At 41.6% G+C, this 16,607-nt stretch overlaps 3 protein-coding genes across 4 annotated transcripts in view; 1 reads left to right on the top strand and 2 right to left on the bottom strand.

Moving 5' to 3' along the window:
• The window catches only part of mtus2b (microtubule associated tumor suppressor candidate 2b), a 46,942-nt gene extending 37,758 nt beyond the window's left edge, over positions 1-9,184 (top strand). Inside the window, exons 11-14 of one of the 2 annotated variants that reach the window (XM_048263972.1) lie at positions 3,144-3,242; positions 4,138-4,257; positions 4,816-4,913; positions 5,551-9,184. In XM_048263972.1, coding sequence (XP_048119929.1) covers positions 3,144-3,242; positions 4,138-4,257; positions 4,816-4,913; positions 5,551-5,758 — 525 coding nt within the window. In that variant the 3' untranslated portion in view covers positions 5,759-9,184. Of the gene's footprint in view, positions 1-3,143; positions 3,243-4,137; positions 4,258-4,812; positions 4,914-5,550 lie in introns of both variants that reach the window. The other variant, XM_048263971.1, reaches the window with a different exon arrangement.
• On the bottom strand, positions 529-2,384 carry LOC125307849 (solute carrier family 22 member 7-like). The gene has a single exon (XM_048263974.1). It carries the CDS (start codon positions 2,300-2,302, stop codon positions 665-667), a length of 1,638 nt encoding a protein of 545 aa, XP_048119931.1. The 5' UTR covers positions 2,303-2,384; the 3' UTR covers positions 529-664.
• stoml3a (stomatin (EPB72)-like 3a) lies at positions 9,181-12,547 on the bottom strand. The gene is made up of 7 exons (XM_048263983.1): positions 12,443-12,547; positions 11,479-11,585; positions 11,210-11,280; positions 11,018-11,102; positions 10,600-10,803; positions 10,114-10,248; positions 9,181-9,418 (listed from the first exon to the last, which is right to left on the bottom strand). Exons 1-7 carry the CDS (start codon positions 12,501-12,503, stop codon positions 9,227-9,229), a joined length of 855 nt encoding a protein of 284 aa, XP_048119940.1. The 5' UTR covers positions 12,504-12,547; the 3' UTR covers positions 9,181-9,226.
• Positions 12,548-16,607: the final 4,060 nt, after the last annotated feature.

The raw sequence follows: 16,607 nt of genomic DNA, 5'->3' as shown, positions 1-16,607 counted from the left end.
GACACTTGACTGTATAAAAACATCATGCACTTGTTCTTATTGTACTCTACCTTTTAAATTGTTTTCAATTGTTTTAGATTTATTGGGAGAATTGTTTTAAAAAAGTTTTAAACTGTTTACCATGTTGTAAGTGGCTTTGTAATGTAAAGTCAGCCAAATGTAATGTAATGTAATAAGCAGGACCACATTTACTGTTACGATGTCATTTAGAATTTCTTGCATATCATACAGTACTGTATAGCTTCACATTGTAGCATAGAGCAGATCCATTCACATAAACCTTCCCTATTTTAGTTTGGTGTCAACTGTTGGTATCTCTCACCTTTTCTTCACATGAATAACAGTCAAAACAATGTTTTAAGGAAAATGGCTGTTAATGTTTTTTACAGAGGACTCCAGTGTCATAGCGATAGGACAGTTTGACTTGGCTGGAGTGATGGGACAGTGTGGGGAGAAAACAGTCATTGCTCTGTTCCCACTGTTTCACTATCAGACTTGCTCTTACACTTATGAATGGCAGATGCAATAGAATGTGCATTATAGTTTTATTGGTTTTGGGAGGTGGTTGGGTGGGGTGGGGGATCTGCAGATATCAGGTAGGGGAGGAGTCCCCCATTTCCTGGCTGCAGCCGTTTTGAATACTGTGATAAGGACATTACCTATGTCAGTTAATGGAGACACTCTCAGAGTCCTTCCAGTGCTCGGAGGTTGAGATGGACCTCTTCCTGGTCTGCTCCACGTCCTCAATGGTCTCGGGCAGTCGTACGTTGCGCGTCTCGGGGAGCAGCAGGGCCAGAAGGCCTGCCAACAATGCCACGGAGCAGAAGAGCACCTGGGGCAGCGGCCCCCACACGCCATCCAGGAGGCTGACCAGCGGGGCCAAGGACACGCCTACGCGGGCCACGAAGGAGCTGAAGCCCAGTCCGTTCTGCCGGAGCACCGTCGGGTAGAGCTCCGTGGTGTAGAGGAAGACACAGGTGAACGACGCCTCCGACAAGCCCTTCCCCAAAACAGCTACCATCGTCCGCAACAGCTTCATGCGGAGCGGGACGAAGAGGTTGACCGCCAGACAGGCTCCCGTGCCAATCAGGGTTCCCACCTGGCTGTACCGACGGCCGATTTTGTGGAGGCTGAAGTAGATGCCAATTTTGGCTGGCAGCTCAATGGCACCGTAGATGAGCTGGGTCACATAGACGTCAAGGCCGAAGCCTGTGATGTTGAGGCTGATGCCGTAGTAGGTGAAGGCCACCCCGTACCAGGTGCAGCCTGTGAGCATCGTCATCCTCCTCAGCTTGGGCGTTCGCACCAAATCCAGGTAGCTGTACTTCCGATTGCCCCTGTCCGCTGACATGATGACCGTGGAGAGCATATGCGGCTTCATGTCCATCATGACCTGCTCTCTGTTGTTGGCTCGGGCACACCTGGTCAGGTAGTAGTGAGCCTCGTCCAGCCGTCCGTTGGCGATCAGCCATCGGGCCGACTCTGGCAGCCACCACCAGGTGAGTGTGGCCAATGCAAGTGGTGAGGTGACCGCAATCGTCAAGTACCTCCAGTCGTTGACCAGGTAGGCTATTCCCGGGAGCAGCACGGTCCCTGTAGACCAGTCCAGACTTATCAACACCCCCACCAGAGTGCGGTGGTTAATGTCCACCCACTCCACACACAGCACAATGGAAATGATACTGATGCCTGTGATGGCCATGCCTGTAAAGAACCTCATAGCGGCAAACATGGCAAAGTTGACGGAGAAGGCACTGGCCACAGCAAAGAAGATGGACAACAGGTAGGAGAACAGCAGCATGCGTTTGCGGCCGTACCTGTCGCTCAGGGTGCCAAATATGGCGGCACCCACCATCACCCCGACAAAGAAGATGGTCGCGGTCACTTTGGTCATTCCCCTCTGGTCACAAACCAGGTCCCACTCAGTGGCCAGCGTGCTGATGAAGGAACTGTTGTCGAACACCCAGCCACTCTGGCATGGAACTGCAGGGAGGTGAGTCGCATTGGAAAAGTCGCTCAAGAGGTGGAACTGTGGCTCGGAGAAGATCTGACAAGAGGACAGCTCTCCGTCCTCCTGCGGTGGAATGCTCACGGTCAGTCTCTGTTCCCGGGTCAGATTCTCCAGGCCTCCTTCCGCTTCCAGAGCGCTAATGTCACAATGGTGGGATGGTACCGCAGCTATGAAGTTGTTGAGCAGGAAGTGAAAGGGAAGGGTCAAACGAGGAATGACCAGCAAGAGGATGACCATCGCCTGGTGTCGCCCAAAACCCCCCAGTTCCACCAGCAAGTTCTCAAACTTCATCTTTCCTTTTGGTATTGTAAAAAGCCCTTCGACCCTCTCTCAGACTCGGTTGTGAAGCGAGTGCCTGCTTGCACTGTGGAACAGTCCTCTGTCCTGGGCAGTTCAAGAGAGCAGAGTGGTTTTCATGAGGCGTCCTGTGGACTTAATATAGCAAAGACTATTTATCCAGGGTAAAATGAGTAACTAAACCATGTGGGACCATCTACAGTGGTTGTGTAGTTCATTAACACATACTGTAGTTGAATGTGTCTGCAGTAACTTGACTCCTACCTACCTGCTCTATCCTCTTCTTTTCAGTGCTTATGTACAGTATATATTGACATTCATCTATACAGGACATTTTTAATTTGGTTTGGCCATCTAGCCAAACTCTCTTAGTTTATTGCACAGTAGATAAGATCATATCAATTTTATCTAGCACTACAACTGCTCAAGTGGAAACGAGTCTGTCAACCCTGGCATACTACAGTATCTCTGCAGCATTAAGAGTGGAGAGCATTTAACATTCAAGTACTGTAATCATTACAGTGACCCACCATGCAAGTCCAACCATTTGTAGGTGTTCTAAAGACACTGTGCAGGCAGTAATTGCAGTTTGATCTGGATTCAGTGCTGACCCCTTTTCATCCTCTCTCTTTCTCTCTGTGTGTGTGCGTGTGTGTGTGTGTGTGTGTGTGTGTGTGTGTGTGTGTGTGTGTGTGTGCGCGCGTGTGTCCGTGCACTGGGTAAAGCAAGTAAAAGATTATATTTTGTCCAAAGTGTTCTTGAGTTGCTGAAACCTAAATGCAGTGTGCAACACGTGGTGTTCATGTGGCTTTGTGACCTGTGCTGTGTTGGGCAGGATCAGGTGGACACACTCACGTTTCAAAACCGCAGCCTGAGGGACCGAGCCAAGCGCTTCGAGGAGGCACTGAGGAGGAGCACAGATGAACAGATAGTGGTAATGTCTTCTGATCCTCTTTACTGAAGTGTGTGTGTGTGTGTTTGTGTATATGTGTGTGTGTGTGTGTGAACCTACTTTTCAGGAAATTCTGACACTCTCCGCACTGTTGAAAATATAGCAATTGATTATAGAACCACTGTTAACCTAATAAATCTGACTCCACTTAATATGGAAAAGTTTCACTTCAATGTAATATTGTTACCCATGGTAAGCTGATATAGGCCTTCCCACAATGCTATTTATGAGAATGCCTCCCATCACCGGATTAATTCGACTAATTTTTTTCTAGGGATAGATAGATAGATAGATAGATAGATAGATAGATAGATAGATAGATAGATAGATAGATTGATATATACTTTATTGATCCCCAAGGATAGTGTACAAATGCCCTCCTCTGCCAATTAATTTGGGTGGTACCAACACATAATTAATGATCCTACTCTGAAAGTTGGTCAGAGGCTATAGTGCTGACACAGACTGCTATGCTCATCTGAAAATTAAACAACTTACCAAAGCTACAAAGGGTTCAGGGTGTGCTAAGGGTTTAGCTGTCTAATTCCAGACTACTAGTAAAATCAGCGGTCCACCACAATACAACACAATAGTCAGTTCTTCTGTAGCGTGCCACTTCCAATTGATAGGGCACACACTTTCATGAAGCAGAGTGGCTTATCAAAAGTCCACATATGATTGAAAGGATTATCATCAGCCCGGGAATTAGGACCCTTTCCTGTGTGTTTGAATGGAGAAGTGGAGTAATGGTCAGGTTGTACACTTCACGGTTGCAAGGGTCCTTGGAATCAGTCTAGCATAGAAGTGTTTGTATTTGTTAGCCCTTAGTAGTCTACTGGTGAACATATGCTTTCCCCTAATCTCTAATATTCCATAGGATGCTTTGGCACCATACCGACACATTGAGGAGGATCTGAAGAGTCTGAAGGAAGTTCTGGAAATGAAGAATCAGCAGATCCACGAACAGGAGCTGAAGATCTTACAGCTGGAGAAAATGGTACCCTTTAAATGTAGACAGACAGACATACACTTTGCCATGATTGTCTGAACAGAATGTGAAAGTGAGCTCATATGTATTTTGGGCATTGTCTTGTTCTCACACTGAGTAATAATAAGGTTGCAGCAGGTAGTTTCTAAATATGTAAACTTTATTGGTGCTTACTGACCATGGTAGGTCCAACTGTGAGGTACCGATCTGACACACGCCAAGGACCCAAGTAGCGTCCCATACAGATAGTAGGGGGTGTCTATTCAGATGCCTGAATGTATACAAATGTTACAGGTATAAGCTACATACTCTCATGGGATCTACTTTTGTGCAGATTTATAGATCATTGGTTAATGATTCCCTTTAGTCTAAGGCCTCTATAGGTCATCATGAAGACACCTTACTATAGTGAGATACAATGTATGATTAATGAGTGGCCCTAAACTGTATGTCTTTAATCACCCTGTCGTCCTGCTAAACTAAATAACAGAATAAAGGGTGTCATTTTAGATATGTAGTATGAGGAATTTAATGTTGCACTCTGTGTGCCCTTGTTTTTTTGAGCAGGCTCAAAAGAACGTGGTTCTGGAGGAGCGTGTGCAGGTGCTGCAGCAGCAGAACGAGGACCTGAAGGCCAGGATCGAGACCAACATCGCCATGTCCAGGTACAAACATCGCTCAGCTCAACTAATCTGTAATGTTCTTAGATTTTCTAATAGCTCTTCCTCAGGCGCCCCTATTTGAAAGGCCACCCTTAAATGTACTGGTGCATATGGTCAATACACTGTACCAATGTCATCTACTCTTTTAACAAAGCAAAAAGAAATAAGAAGGCAATTTCTATCATTTGTATAGACATACGTAAGGCTTGTAGTGTGGGAATTAAAAGGCTCCACCTGACAACTGTCCATAAGAGTGTGTGGCATTTGGCATATGAATTCAAAAGCTTTACCTTTTGTTACTACTTACTGTCATTAATGAGCTAGGAGGTCCAAACCAGTGTCCTTATAGTGCTTCCTGGTAATATCTGTATTGTTGTGTGTAACAGATTATATTTTGTATGTTGAGAGAAGGCTTAAAAAGACTTTTCATTGCTGTTAACGCTAAAATAGCTTACCAATTTGAAAATAATGTTGACCCTGTTCCTTCACACTTTATCCAGACAATGAAATCTAGAGCCCAATCCTTCCTCCTAGAATTTAATTTGGACTGTGTGAGAGGTCTTCCGAAGCGTTGTCATTAGGCTACTGTTAAGTCATCTGAAGGGCATGGCCATTTTTTTTTTATATTTGCTCCCTCCAGGCAATTGTCCGAGGAGAACGCCAACCTACAGGAGTACGTGGAGAAGGAGAGCAACGAGAAGAAGCGCTTGAGCCGCAACAACGAGGAGCTGCTGTGGCGGCTGCAGACGGGCGAGCTGAGCCCACGCATGTCCCCCTCGGGCTCACCCATCCACCGCGCCGCCTCCGGGTCAACCTCGCCCTCTCGCGTCCAAAACTTCCCCAGATGAACCAACCACCCCACACACTAGATACCTCCTCGGCCTCTGTTCCTCGCTCTTGCCCCGTCTGTCCACTCAGTCGTCCATCTCCTTTGGATGGGGGGACTCTTCCTCATCGCTTCTTTTCCTCTCACTTTCTCCTCTCTATTTTCAACACATGCCAGGGACATTTTTACAGATAAATATCCAGATTGATATTGAACAACTCAAGCTCTCTCTCTCTCTCTCTCTTTCTATACTATTCTTTCTTTGTCATTCTATATTTTTCATCCATCTACAGTATTGCACAGATTCACCCGTGGAGCAATCTGGCCTAGGCTCTCTCAAATATACTGGAGGAGGGGGAGAATATGCCCAAACACAATGCCCTCTCTTTGTGCATATTTGGCTACTCTCATAAAGCTGCAGGACTGTCTCTGTCCTGATGAAGAATTGCGCTGTTATCTAGTCCATTGTCCAGTGTTTTTTTTTTTTAATTACTTCTTAAAATGTGAGTAGTTTGGTGGGTCAGAGCCCTGATCGTATCTCTCTTTACCTTCCTCTATGAGGCGTGAGATGTTGGTGAAAAGGTCCTTTGTCACACTCGCTTTGGGTTGGTTTTCAACAGTCCCTTAGCAATTCTGGTAAACTAGGTTCAAACATCATTGTGCCTGTCCCCAAATCTGCATTTGTGCTTTCGAGCAGAACCGCCAGCTATTTGTTGTGGCCTCAGATTGTATGGATGTAAACACACGAGAAATGGAAGCATTTTCTTTCCTTTTTCATAAAGCACCTTCTGCCATTCGCCTTCCCACAGGCAAACCGCTCACCAGCAATAGTTATACCAGACCAAGCAGAGTGGTATGCACACAAATTGAGAGCATTACAATGGTAATTTAGGTATCTTGACCTACAAAGAACTATACACCAGTGCAACTCCACACCTTATTTAAAAAGGCTGTGACGCAGGAAAATGCAGTAGTGATATCAAAGTAGACCAGTTGACATGAGCATGTTTTTGACCTCTTACTATCCACAGAATAAGTAGACTGGTATTTCATCAAAGATTTTTATGTTCTCGGTTGCAGTGCTTAAAGGTATGTTTACATCTTGCATATCTCTGTCTAACACAATCACCCATAAAGTGAATGCTTCAGGAACAGTGTACATGTATAACAGAATGTCATGTAAACACTCAGACTGTGAATTGAACAGTGACAGTTCATCCATCTTGATATCTGAAGCCAGTGTGTTTCCTCCAAGTCTGTATATGCCTGTAAGTGTCCTCGGAGTCATACTGTGCTTTCACAGGGACCCATCACCATCAGCCTTGTGCAGAATCATGTTTCCTCATTTTGCTCCTCAACCAGAACAGCAGGAAGAATACTCATGCTTTTACCCTGGAGGGCCACAAGGGTTTACAGAACTCACTCACTTCCTGTTGTGCAACACATTGATCGGTCAGAACCCTATTTCGCTATTACAACTTTCTTACCAAGAATTGTGACTCTGAAAACTACCTTTTATCGCAATGGACAGCATGCACTGTAAAGTCTTCCAGTTGTAACGGACAGCTTGTGGCTTCAAGGACATGGCTGGATGACCACATCTCCAGACAGCACATGGTGTGGTCGAATGGGCTGTGGAAAAAGCATTCAGGTCCCATGTCACCGGTCCTGCCGGATTTAGGATCTGTTTACCTCCAAGTTCAAAGCCCCATTTTGTGGAGCAGAGAATGAGAATTAATTCTGAAACATCGCTGTACTATGTCTGTTCAGGATCTGTAACCTCAAAGCCATTGCGAGTTTCTCCAAACCATGTGACATGTCTCATGCGTATGTGCAGTTGTTGGTCATACATAAGGGGTTCAGGGTGGCTTTGTACTTGTTTGTATTCACTAAATTGTTACACAGTTTCCAAATATCAGTATTTATGTGGACACCTAAAATGTTTTAGACGAGTGATTTCGACTTCTGCGCAAAAAACAACAACATAAAAACTAAAAAATATTCATGAATGTTTCATTTATAAAAATGTTATAATGTAATATTTTGAATTTGGTGAAATAATATTTTATCCAAGTGTACTTATCATTTCAGTTTTAGTTTTGGAAACATCAGAGGCTTTCTTTTTGCATATCATTCCATCCCTAAGTTTGGGTGGAGGCGAGGCTACAGTCTACTGTGGGCTGTGCTAATATGCATTTGTACTGTTTAGATAGAGACTGGGATAGTGCTGCTGAGATGGGATGTTAGATGGTGCTGAACACTCAGTCCACTTGTGTGGAGACTATTGCTGTTTGGGCTGGTCGTTAGAGAATCAAAGGACTCTCATTTCAGGTCAGGCCTTCTGCTTACGTGTGAGCATCTCATTGATTGTTTGAATGATACGAAATACACACACAAACATACACCAGGCTCCCAGTAGACAGGGTTTTGCACTCTGAGGGAACCTATACTGTACCTACCTATACTTAAATGAGTGTAAAGCACTGAACTCTCTCATAAGGAGTCCACTGACACTGCATATTCAGTATATGGCTGACCATGTGTATGGGCCCGATATCACTGGCTTTTTGTCCTTGTTAGAGACAAACTCAGGTTTAGAAAGAGAAGAAAGGCTGATGGGAAAATGAGAGCCAGCTTCAGTAGACTGAAGTCATCCATGTTAAATATTTATTTATTTATCTTACTTTTTATTTCATACTATTTGGAATGGATTACAGCTACAATTCAATCTTATAATCTGAGAAATCATGTTTACTTTACAGGTCAAGGTGCGAAGCCTACAGTACAATGCAACAGTGAAAAAGAAACATTTTCTAATACTGGTGTAACTCGGATTGCAAATGTGTAAAATTGAACTGACCCATTTGTAATGGTGTGTATTGGGTCAACCACAGCCATCTTTTGCTGACAGTAATTGTTCATGGGGAAGTGGAGAAGAGCTTAAGGAGGACTAAAGAGAATGCTAGCCCAAACTCAGTTTGTCAGTAAGGAACCCTACATGTATTTGAATACTCCTGATCAGGTACTGAAACTGCACTGATAGCTTTCGTGTCCCATGGATACAACTATGTAATCAACTTCTGAATGTCTGTTCCACCCTAACAAACATAACTGAGATAACTGAGTTGCTGTATATTAAGAAAAAGCAAAGCTGATTGTGTCATTTATTGTTACACTATTCATTTGCTGTTGTTTACTGTTGCTGTTGTTTTTAATGTACAGACTATTAAATTTGTATGTCAGCCTTGATTCAGCATTACGTTCAAATGAAGCGCATGTCTATTTAATGCTGTATTTGAATTTAAAACCTGTTTTAAAACATATTCTGATTTGAACCAACACTAGCTTAGAGGATGACATATTGGCCATTGTGATGAAATGACTAAGGGCCCCATTGTCTGTCCATGTTGCACTTTGTGTTTGCGTATTAAAATGTAATGAACAACAAGTGGCACTTATTTCAGCAGTTTATTTCTGCATCTTCATCCCATCAATTCTTGCGAGCGAACTGCTGCATCATGTCCATAGGCAGGGGAAAGATGATGGTGGAGTTCTTCTCGGCTGCGATGGAGGTGAGGGTCTGCAGGTAGCGCAGCTGAAGTCCAGAGGGAGACTCTGCGATGACGAGAGATGCCTCCTTTAGCGCCCGAGAGGCATTCATCTCCCCCTCAGCAGCAATCACCTGATATAGGTACAGAGTACAGTTCAAATTGACATAAACCCTAGAATGATTTACTCCTACAGCTACAATGTGCAGTATGTACAGTATTAGCCTACAGTTTTTACCAGTTGCTTTGGTGCAAATGTATTGCATTTCTCAAAACAATTAGTGCAAACTGCACCAAGTATTACCCGCGAAAGCTCGTATCTCAAAAGCAAGTATTTATACCACTGAAACTGTCAGTGTAATCAAAATGACTCATTCTCATGCCATTGTTTATGAACAAGGTAATCAAACTGATTATCAATATGACAGTTTACTCTGTAAGTCTAATGAACAATGCACAAGGCAGCACTATTTTCTGTGGCACAGCTATTTCAAATCTACTAAGTTACACATTATTGTGTGTGGAGAGGGTTGATTGCAAGAGAGTTGATATGTTTCAGTTTTTACTGTTCACAGACATTGTGACAGTATAAGGACAACAAAGGCTTTTACACATTGTGCAAAGGAAAATGATAAATAAACAGTAAAACACCCCTTGGTCAGAGCTGTGGTCCACTGTAAGCCAGATTTACTGTATAAGTAAATCATCCTGACATTCCTGTCTGTCAGGTCATATGTACAGTATATGTTAGACAGACTATGACAATTAGTAATGACAGATAATTCAACACTTTGATACTGATACTCTCTATCTGTGAAAGTTTTCTCACCTTAGCTCTGGCCTCCCTTGTTGCCTCTGCCTCTGCGGCCATAGCTCTCTGCAACTGGTGGGGAAGCTTCACGTCCTTAATCTCCACACGCTCCACCTTGATGCCCCATGGATCTGTGGCTTCATCCAGAGACTCCTGTATGTCAGCAATGAAGTATGATCTTCATTACTTTCATAATTACTTTCACACCTTTAAAACACTTACGTATTTAACTAGTATATAACTAGTATCTTCACTTACAGTGTAGTTCTCAGTACTTACGAGTTTACTATTATAAACTGAAAGTGGACCAATTTAGTCGGAAGAAGTATAAACATAGTACATGTACAAGTGTACCACAAGTACATTTATACTAATAAACTTACTACCTAAAGTAAACTTGGGAATTATACTTCAACTGCACTTCAGTTTACTTGATAAAATGAACTTTAAGTATACCTTTTTTTGATAAGGGTGACTCTAAAGCCTTGTCGTACTCTCCCATACCTGCATGCTCAGTGAGATGCCTTGTCGGTCAGAAAGAAGCTCTGAAAGGTTCTTGGTCCCCAGAACGTTCCTCAGTGTGGTTTGTGCCAACAGCCGGGTAGAAGAGTTGGCATTGGAGACATTAGCCACCGAGGAAATAGGGCAGCTGACTCGGAAGTACACTACTCCATCCACAGACACAGTGACTGAGTCTTTGGTCAGAATCTAATGTGTTGTCAATATTACAGTAATAAAGTCAATATCAGTGATACAGTCATAACCATCTTTCTATGTTACTGTATAACATTTCTGTGCAAATCAGTAGTCTTCAGGCAACTAATCCGATATAATTTCAAGGTTGTGTTTAGTTAGTTACTTTACTTAGGAAACTAGGAACGCAGTTTAAGTTCCACTGAGCAATAAAAGCTGTTAGACAGACCTCTTGTGGTGGAATATCAAAGGAGATGGTGCGCATGTCCACTTTCACAAATGTGTCTGTGAAAGGTACCACAATGAAAATGCCTAAACAGATAGAGAACAGGATGTCATCAGATTAGTCATCTTCAGTAATCAATGCATTACAGAACTAAATTGGAATTGATGTGTGTCAGATAAATGATCAGATCTCACCGGTCCTTTAGGTTTTCTATCCACAATACGGCCCAGTCTGAAAATAACAGCTCGTTCATACTCCTTCACAATCTAAAGGAAGTGAGTCAAACGATAATATTTAAATGCCCCTTATTTGCTATCAAAATAGGATTGTGAATAAATGGAGCAGGTTCAGGCTCAGTGATTTACACACTTCATATTCATTTACCTAGTAGTAAATTATTTATTTTGTTGATGCTATTTTTCTAATTTCAGTCTTCATTTATGTTGTACATATGGGAAACATACCTTTATGCACATGAATATAGATATAGGAAAAGTAGCCAATGTGAACAGCACAGAAATGAGAAACAATATCCAGCCACACCGCCCCAATCCTGTTTTCTCTTCCTCATCTGAGGGTAGAGGTGAGATGGATTAACACAATACACACATTATTTGTGTTTTCGTCATTAATATCAAAATGGTCCTTCAACTGTGCTCCATCAGGTCTTCCTCATGCCACTATGAGAATGTGAAACTAATAGTTAAGAATTGATGTGACATTTTAAAGACCCATCACCCAGATCAGGCACAGACACAGGCCAACAGTAAATCCAGATGATGGGGAATGTGATGTGTGTGATGTGATTTTTTATTCAAATCAGCAACTATATAATTCAGAATTAATTCTATAGTTTCTCTATGTTTACACTTCCCTTTTGTCATTGTTCAATTGAAATTACATGATATACTGTAGGCCTACTTATTTTAAAGTAGATTTTAAATAAATAATTCTAAATATTTAAGCAGAATTTACTGTATTATCTACACTATAAAACAAGTCTGTGCTGAAAGTTTAGCCAACCTGGCTGCTGTATGGTAATGAGAAATTAGATTACATCAGGTATCAAGTCCTTTTCCCGCTCACTGCATGTTGTTCATTTAAAAGTATCAAGTGATGTAAGTCACTCCAGTAACCGGTCACATGTCCTTGCTGACTCACTGTTGTCTGGTAACTATGCCTCCTCCCCTGCTAACTTCTCCAAAGAGCATACACAAGGGTCCCCGCTCCACATAGCAACCACTTTTAAACACAAGGAAACTTTTAAGAAATAGCATACCCTAAACTAGAAACAGTCAATAAGGATCTCAACAACAAGCTGTAAAGTCTGAAGTTATTCGGTCCATGTAGCATGTCTACAGTATGTTCCATTATAGCAGTCACCTACCCTAGCAGTACACTAGGCGCATGTGTGGATGGTTTACCTACCCTGTATGATGCTTTTGCTACTCTCACTGCGAGCATCTGCGATCTTCAGCTGGTTCACCATGCCTGCTGCCAGTGCACTCGTTGGGAAGCGTAAGGAGGCTTTGGAGGCCAGGAACAGCTCTACGCAGGGTGTGAGGGGGAGTGGAGGTTTTTGTCTCCAAGCATTTCAGGGTGTGGCCTATCCCCTTATCTGACAGCATCCCAGACTCAGCCTCAGTCATGGCCTGCAGTGCAACTAACCCCAGCTAAGTAGGTTTCAACATAAACAAATACAGAGCAAAGCCTATCTGCATGCTCCTGGTCAGAGTAGCTTCACTTTTGTTTTCTAATTTCCTCCTCAAAGAGTGAAATGCTTCTGAAACCCTGCTCTATTGATTAAAATGTGGTTGTGTTGTGACATGAATAAATCATAGGTGGATAATATGACACCACTGTCGTGAAATATGATCACACCACCGTGGTGGCGTCACACATCCAAGACCTTGTGAGTTTGGATTTTACTGCTCCGTAGGTATGGCATCGTGCATGTACTCTAGTGAATTTTTAATGCATAGGCTCATCATGTCATATGCATCTCATGTGTGTGCTTCTTCTTTTTTTTTTTTTTTTTTAAACCGCAGTGGACCTCCATAGTGCAGACGGTGGCTGTGAACTCCATTCACTGTGCACTTCCCTTTGCACACAGCCAGGGATTCATGTTCATGTTCCACCACAGAGTGATCTCTCTACGCTCAGCTGCTGTGTTGGGGCCCCTCAACATCACTTGTTGTTAAAAGGTATCCTTGGCCCTGAGGAACAGTTCCCTGGGGAGGAGACTGACTGCTTTAATGATGTTTGCCTTCTCTGCCCAGGACCACAAAAGCTCTGTGCAAAGTGCTATAGATTATCATTTGTATACACAATCCGAATAAAAACAGAATGTAATATTTAGATGCAAAAGGGACACTGACAACATATCAAATGTTGAAAATGACAAATTTGACTATTTCATGGAAAATATGTATGTTCATTTTGAATTTGATACCAGCAACACGTTTAAAAAAAAAATGGTATAGGGGCAACAAAATGCTGGAAAAGTTGTGTAATGATAAAGAAAACAAAAATTAGGAATATTTCACAACTAATTAGGGTAACTGGCAGCATGATTGGGCATGAAAAAGAGCATAGTCTCTTAGAAGAAAAGATGTAGGGATATGCATCACTCTTTGTAAACCTGTGTAGACAATTGATGAAACAATGTCATTTTAATGCTTCTTAAGGACATCATCTACAGTACATAATATTAAAATATTCAGAGAATCCAGAGAAATATTTGCAAACAAGGGCTTGGAGCTGAAAAACGATATTGGATGGCCATGGTCTTTTGGACCTCAGATGGCACTGCATTAAAATCAAACCATTTTTCTGTAAAGAAAATCATTATATGGGCTCAGGAAAACTTCTAATAACCATTGTCTATGAGCACAGTTTGATGTTCAATTCAGAAATGTGTTTGTGTAAACCAAATTAAGTGCATGATAGAATGACAAACATGATTAGGAATACCCCATACTGTTGAGCAACCGAAATCCTATATATCCTCTAGCAACTGGTCTCCTCAGTTCCTAAACATTTACAAACTTTTGTTAAATGAAGAGGTGAAGCTGCACACTGGTAAATATACCCCTGTCCCAACTTTTTTTGCAGCTAATACTTTTTCGAGATTTGTAGATTTTCAAATTCTGTTTTTATTCGCATTTTACATAACTTCCCAACTTTTTCTGATTTGGGGTTGTATATACATATATTTCACCACTTTATAAAATACTTTAATATACTGCTTGTTGTATCCAAGATCCAAGAAACAACAGGTAATATCCTTGCACCATGTTCAACTGTTATGTTCCCTGTGTTTCTTGGATTAGCTGACACATGACAGTGTTTTGTATGGTTGTGAGGATTTGACTTCCAAATCACTTTTCAGAGTTTTTGTCTAAAACGTGCATTAACAGCACTGTCACGACTGATAAAAACAGACATCCATTGGGTGTTCTGCCACGGACCACATAACTGTACATAATAGGCTGGAGTGGACGGCTAATGGGAGCAACAGTTGAGTTCATCTGTGACACATCTCACATGTAAAAAGTGCTTAAAGCAAAGAAAATGCCTGTGCCTGATCATAAAAAAATACTTATGCTACTACAGACCATCTCCCCTATAACTGGTCAGTAGGCTAAAGGAAGTGAAAACAAATCCGACATCGGGATTCAAGATCATGCCTTCTTATCTTTTATGAAATGTTGAAGTAGTAATAGTGTTAGTGGTTCTTAAAGCTGCAGTAGGCAAGTCTGACAGATTGAGGGGACTTAATTTGGAATGTTTACAACTCTCATGCCCCTCCCCCACTACCACCGAGCATCCCCTCATCGAGACTGCACCAGACTGTGATTGACAGTCAGATCTCACACAGCCCTGCTCTGATTGGCAAAAAGCATTTGCACGATAAAACATGCATTCGGGTGTATTATTTAATATATTATTTCACACACGTATATATTAAATGTGTGCGCGCAAATTCTCTCTGCGCGTGTGCACTCAGGGGAAACTGCTCCCCAAGCATGGAAGAAAATGCTGCGAGCGAGGAGGAATCTGACCAGCGCTCCAAACAGCCACTCGAAAAATCTATGCATGTGAAATAATATAATACGCCCAAATGCATGTTTTATCGCGTTACCACATCCAACTTGAAAAGATATGCTCAAGAGATCCATAACTTTCAGAAAAATGTTACTTTTGTTATGGATGAATATTATGTTTTGTTTTCATTCATGTCAATAAAATGTTTTTCTCCTAATCAAAGTGTAATTTGTCATGTAACAGAATAGGTAGGAGAGTACTAATAGTACAATTTTAAATCACACTAATATTATACTTAAATTGCATGCCTTTATAATGCTTAAAGTATCTTAAGACTATACTTTTATTAACATAACTGCAAACTTTCAAGGGACTTATTGTAGTCAGGAAGTACATTTGAAGTTAATTTAAAATATTACAGAAGCATGCCAAATGAATAGAAATGAGGATGATAAGAGTGTATTCAAAATACACTACTACACTATTATTAGTTATACTGTAATGCCTTTTAAGTACATTTCCAATACACTTGGAATGTTACAAAATTGTACTGCGACTGTGTTCCGAATGCTCATAAAATCTGTTTTTGTATAATGTACTTAAGAACACTTAAAGTTTGAAAAAAGTTGTTCCATTTTAGCACACTAATTACACTCAAAGTATAGTCAAGTTGGTATTAAGTTGAACTTAATACATAATTCAATACACTTAATTACACTTGGATTTGACGAAAAAAAAGTACAAACTGTACTTTCAAAAAGTATACTTTTATATTTATAGCCAAAATTAGCTTCTGGTGGCCATCTTGAAAATTATAAGTCTTTGAAAATGATTAACTGATACTTTAGTGTGACATATGAATCAGTGACCTCTAAATCTGATTAAACATATACTAAAACACTTTCCTAGGCTGATTAATGCTTCAGATATCCCAAATTAGCTTCTGGTGGCCATCTTGGACGCCATCTTGAAAATGACCCCTTTACTGGGGTCAGATTTTACTAGATTTTTAATATGTTATTAAGTACATCTAAAGGTATCATAATCAGTTGAAAAACCTTTTGTATCAATTTTTTTGAGGTTAGGTGTTTTTTTTTTCATATATTGACCCACCAAATAGACTGGAGTGGACGGCTAATGGGAGCAACAGTTGAGTTCATCTGTGACAGATCTCACACAGCCCTGCTCTGATTGGAGCTGTGGAATTTTGCAAAACAAATAACAGGCTCTAGGTGGAGGTAGAATTGCATGATCGATGCATGCTGATTTATGTTGTTCTGTCAGAGCATAGTGTCGGTTTCAGTGAATATGATCAAAAAATCTTGCCTACTGCAGCTTTAAGTTATGTGAGTGGACACACATACACACATCCGGATCCAAGATCATGCCCGCATATCTTGTGCGAAATTTTGAAGTTACTCAGACTAGTTATGTGAGTGGCCACACAAACACACAGATGGGTGGATGGCCCCCATTACAATGCAATACCTTCTGCCCCCTAGTGGAGGTGGGAGTAAAAGGACATATTATACAGTGTTACTTTCAA

Source organism: Alosa alosa, chromosome 15, assembly GCF_017589495.1.
Source record: "Alosa alosa isolate M-15738 ecotype Scorff River chromosome 15, AALO_Geno_1.1, whole genome shotgun sequence".
In the NCBI taxonomy this organism is placed as follows: Eukaryota; Metazoa; Chordata; class Actinopteri; order Clupeiformes; family Clupeidae; genus Alosa; species Alosa alosa.
This window is presented reverse-complemented; position numbering and strand designations above follow the sequence as displayed.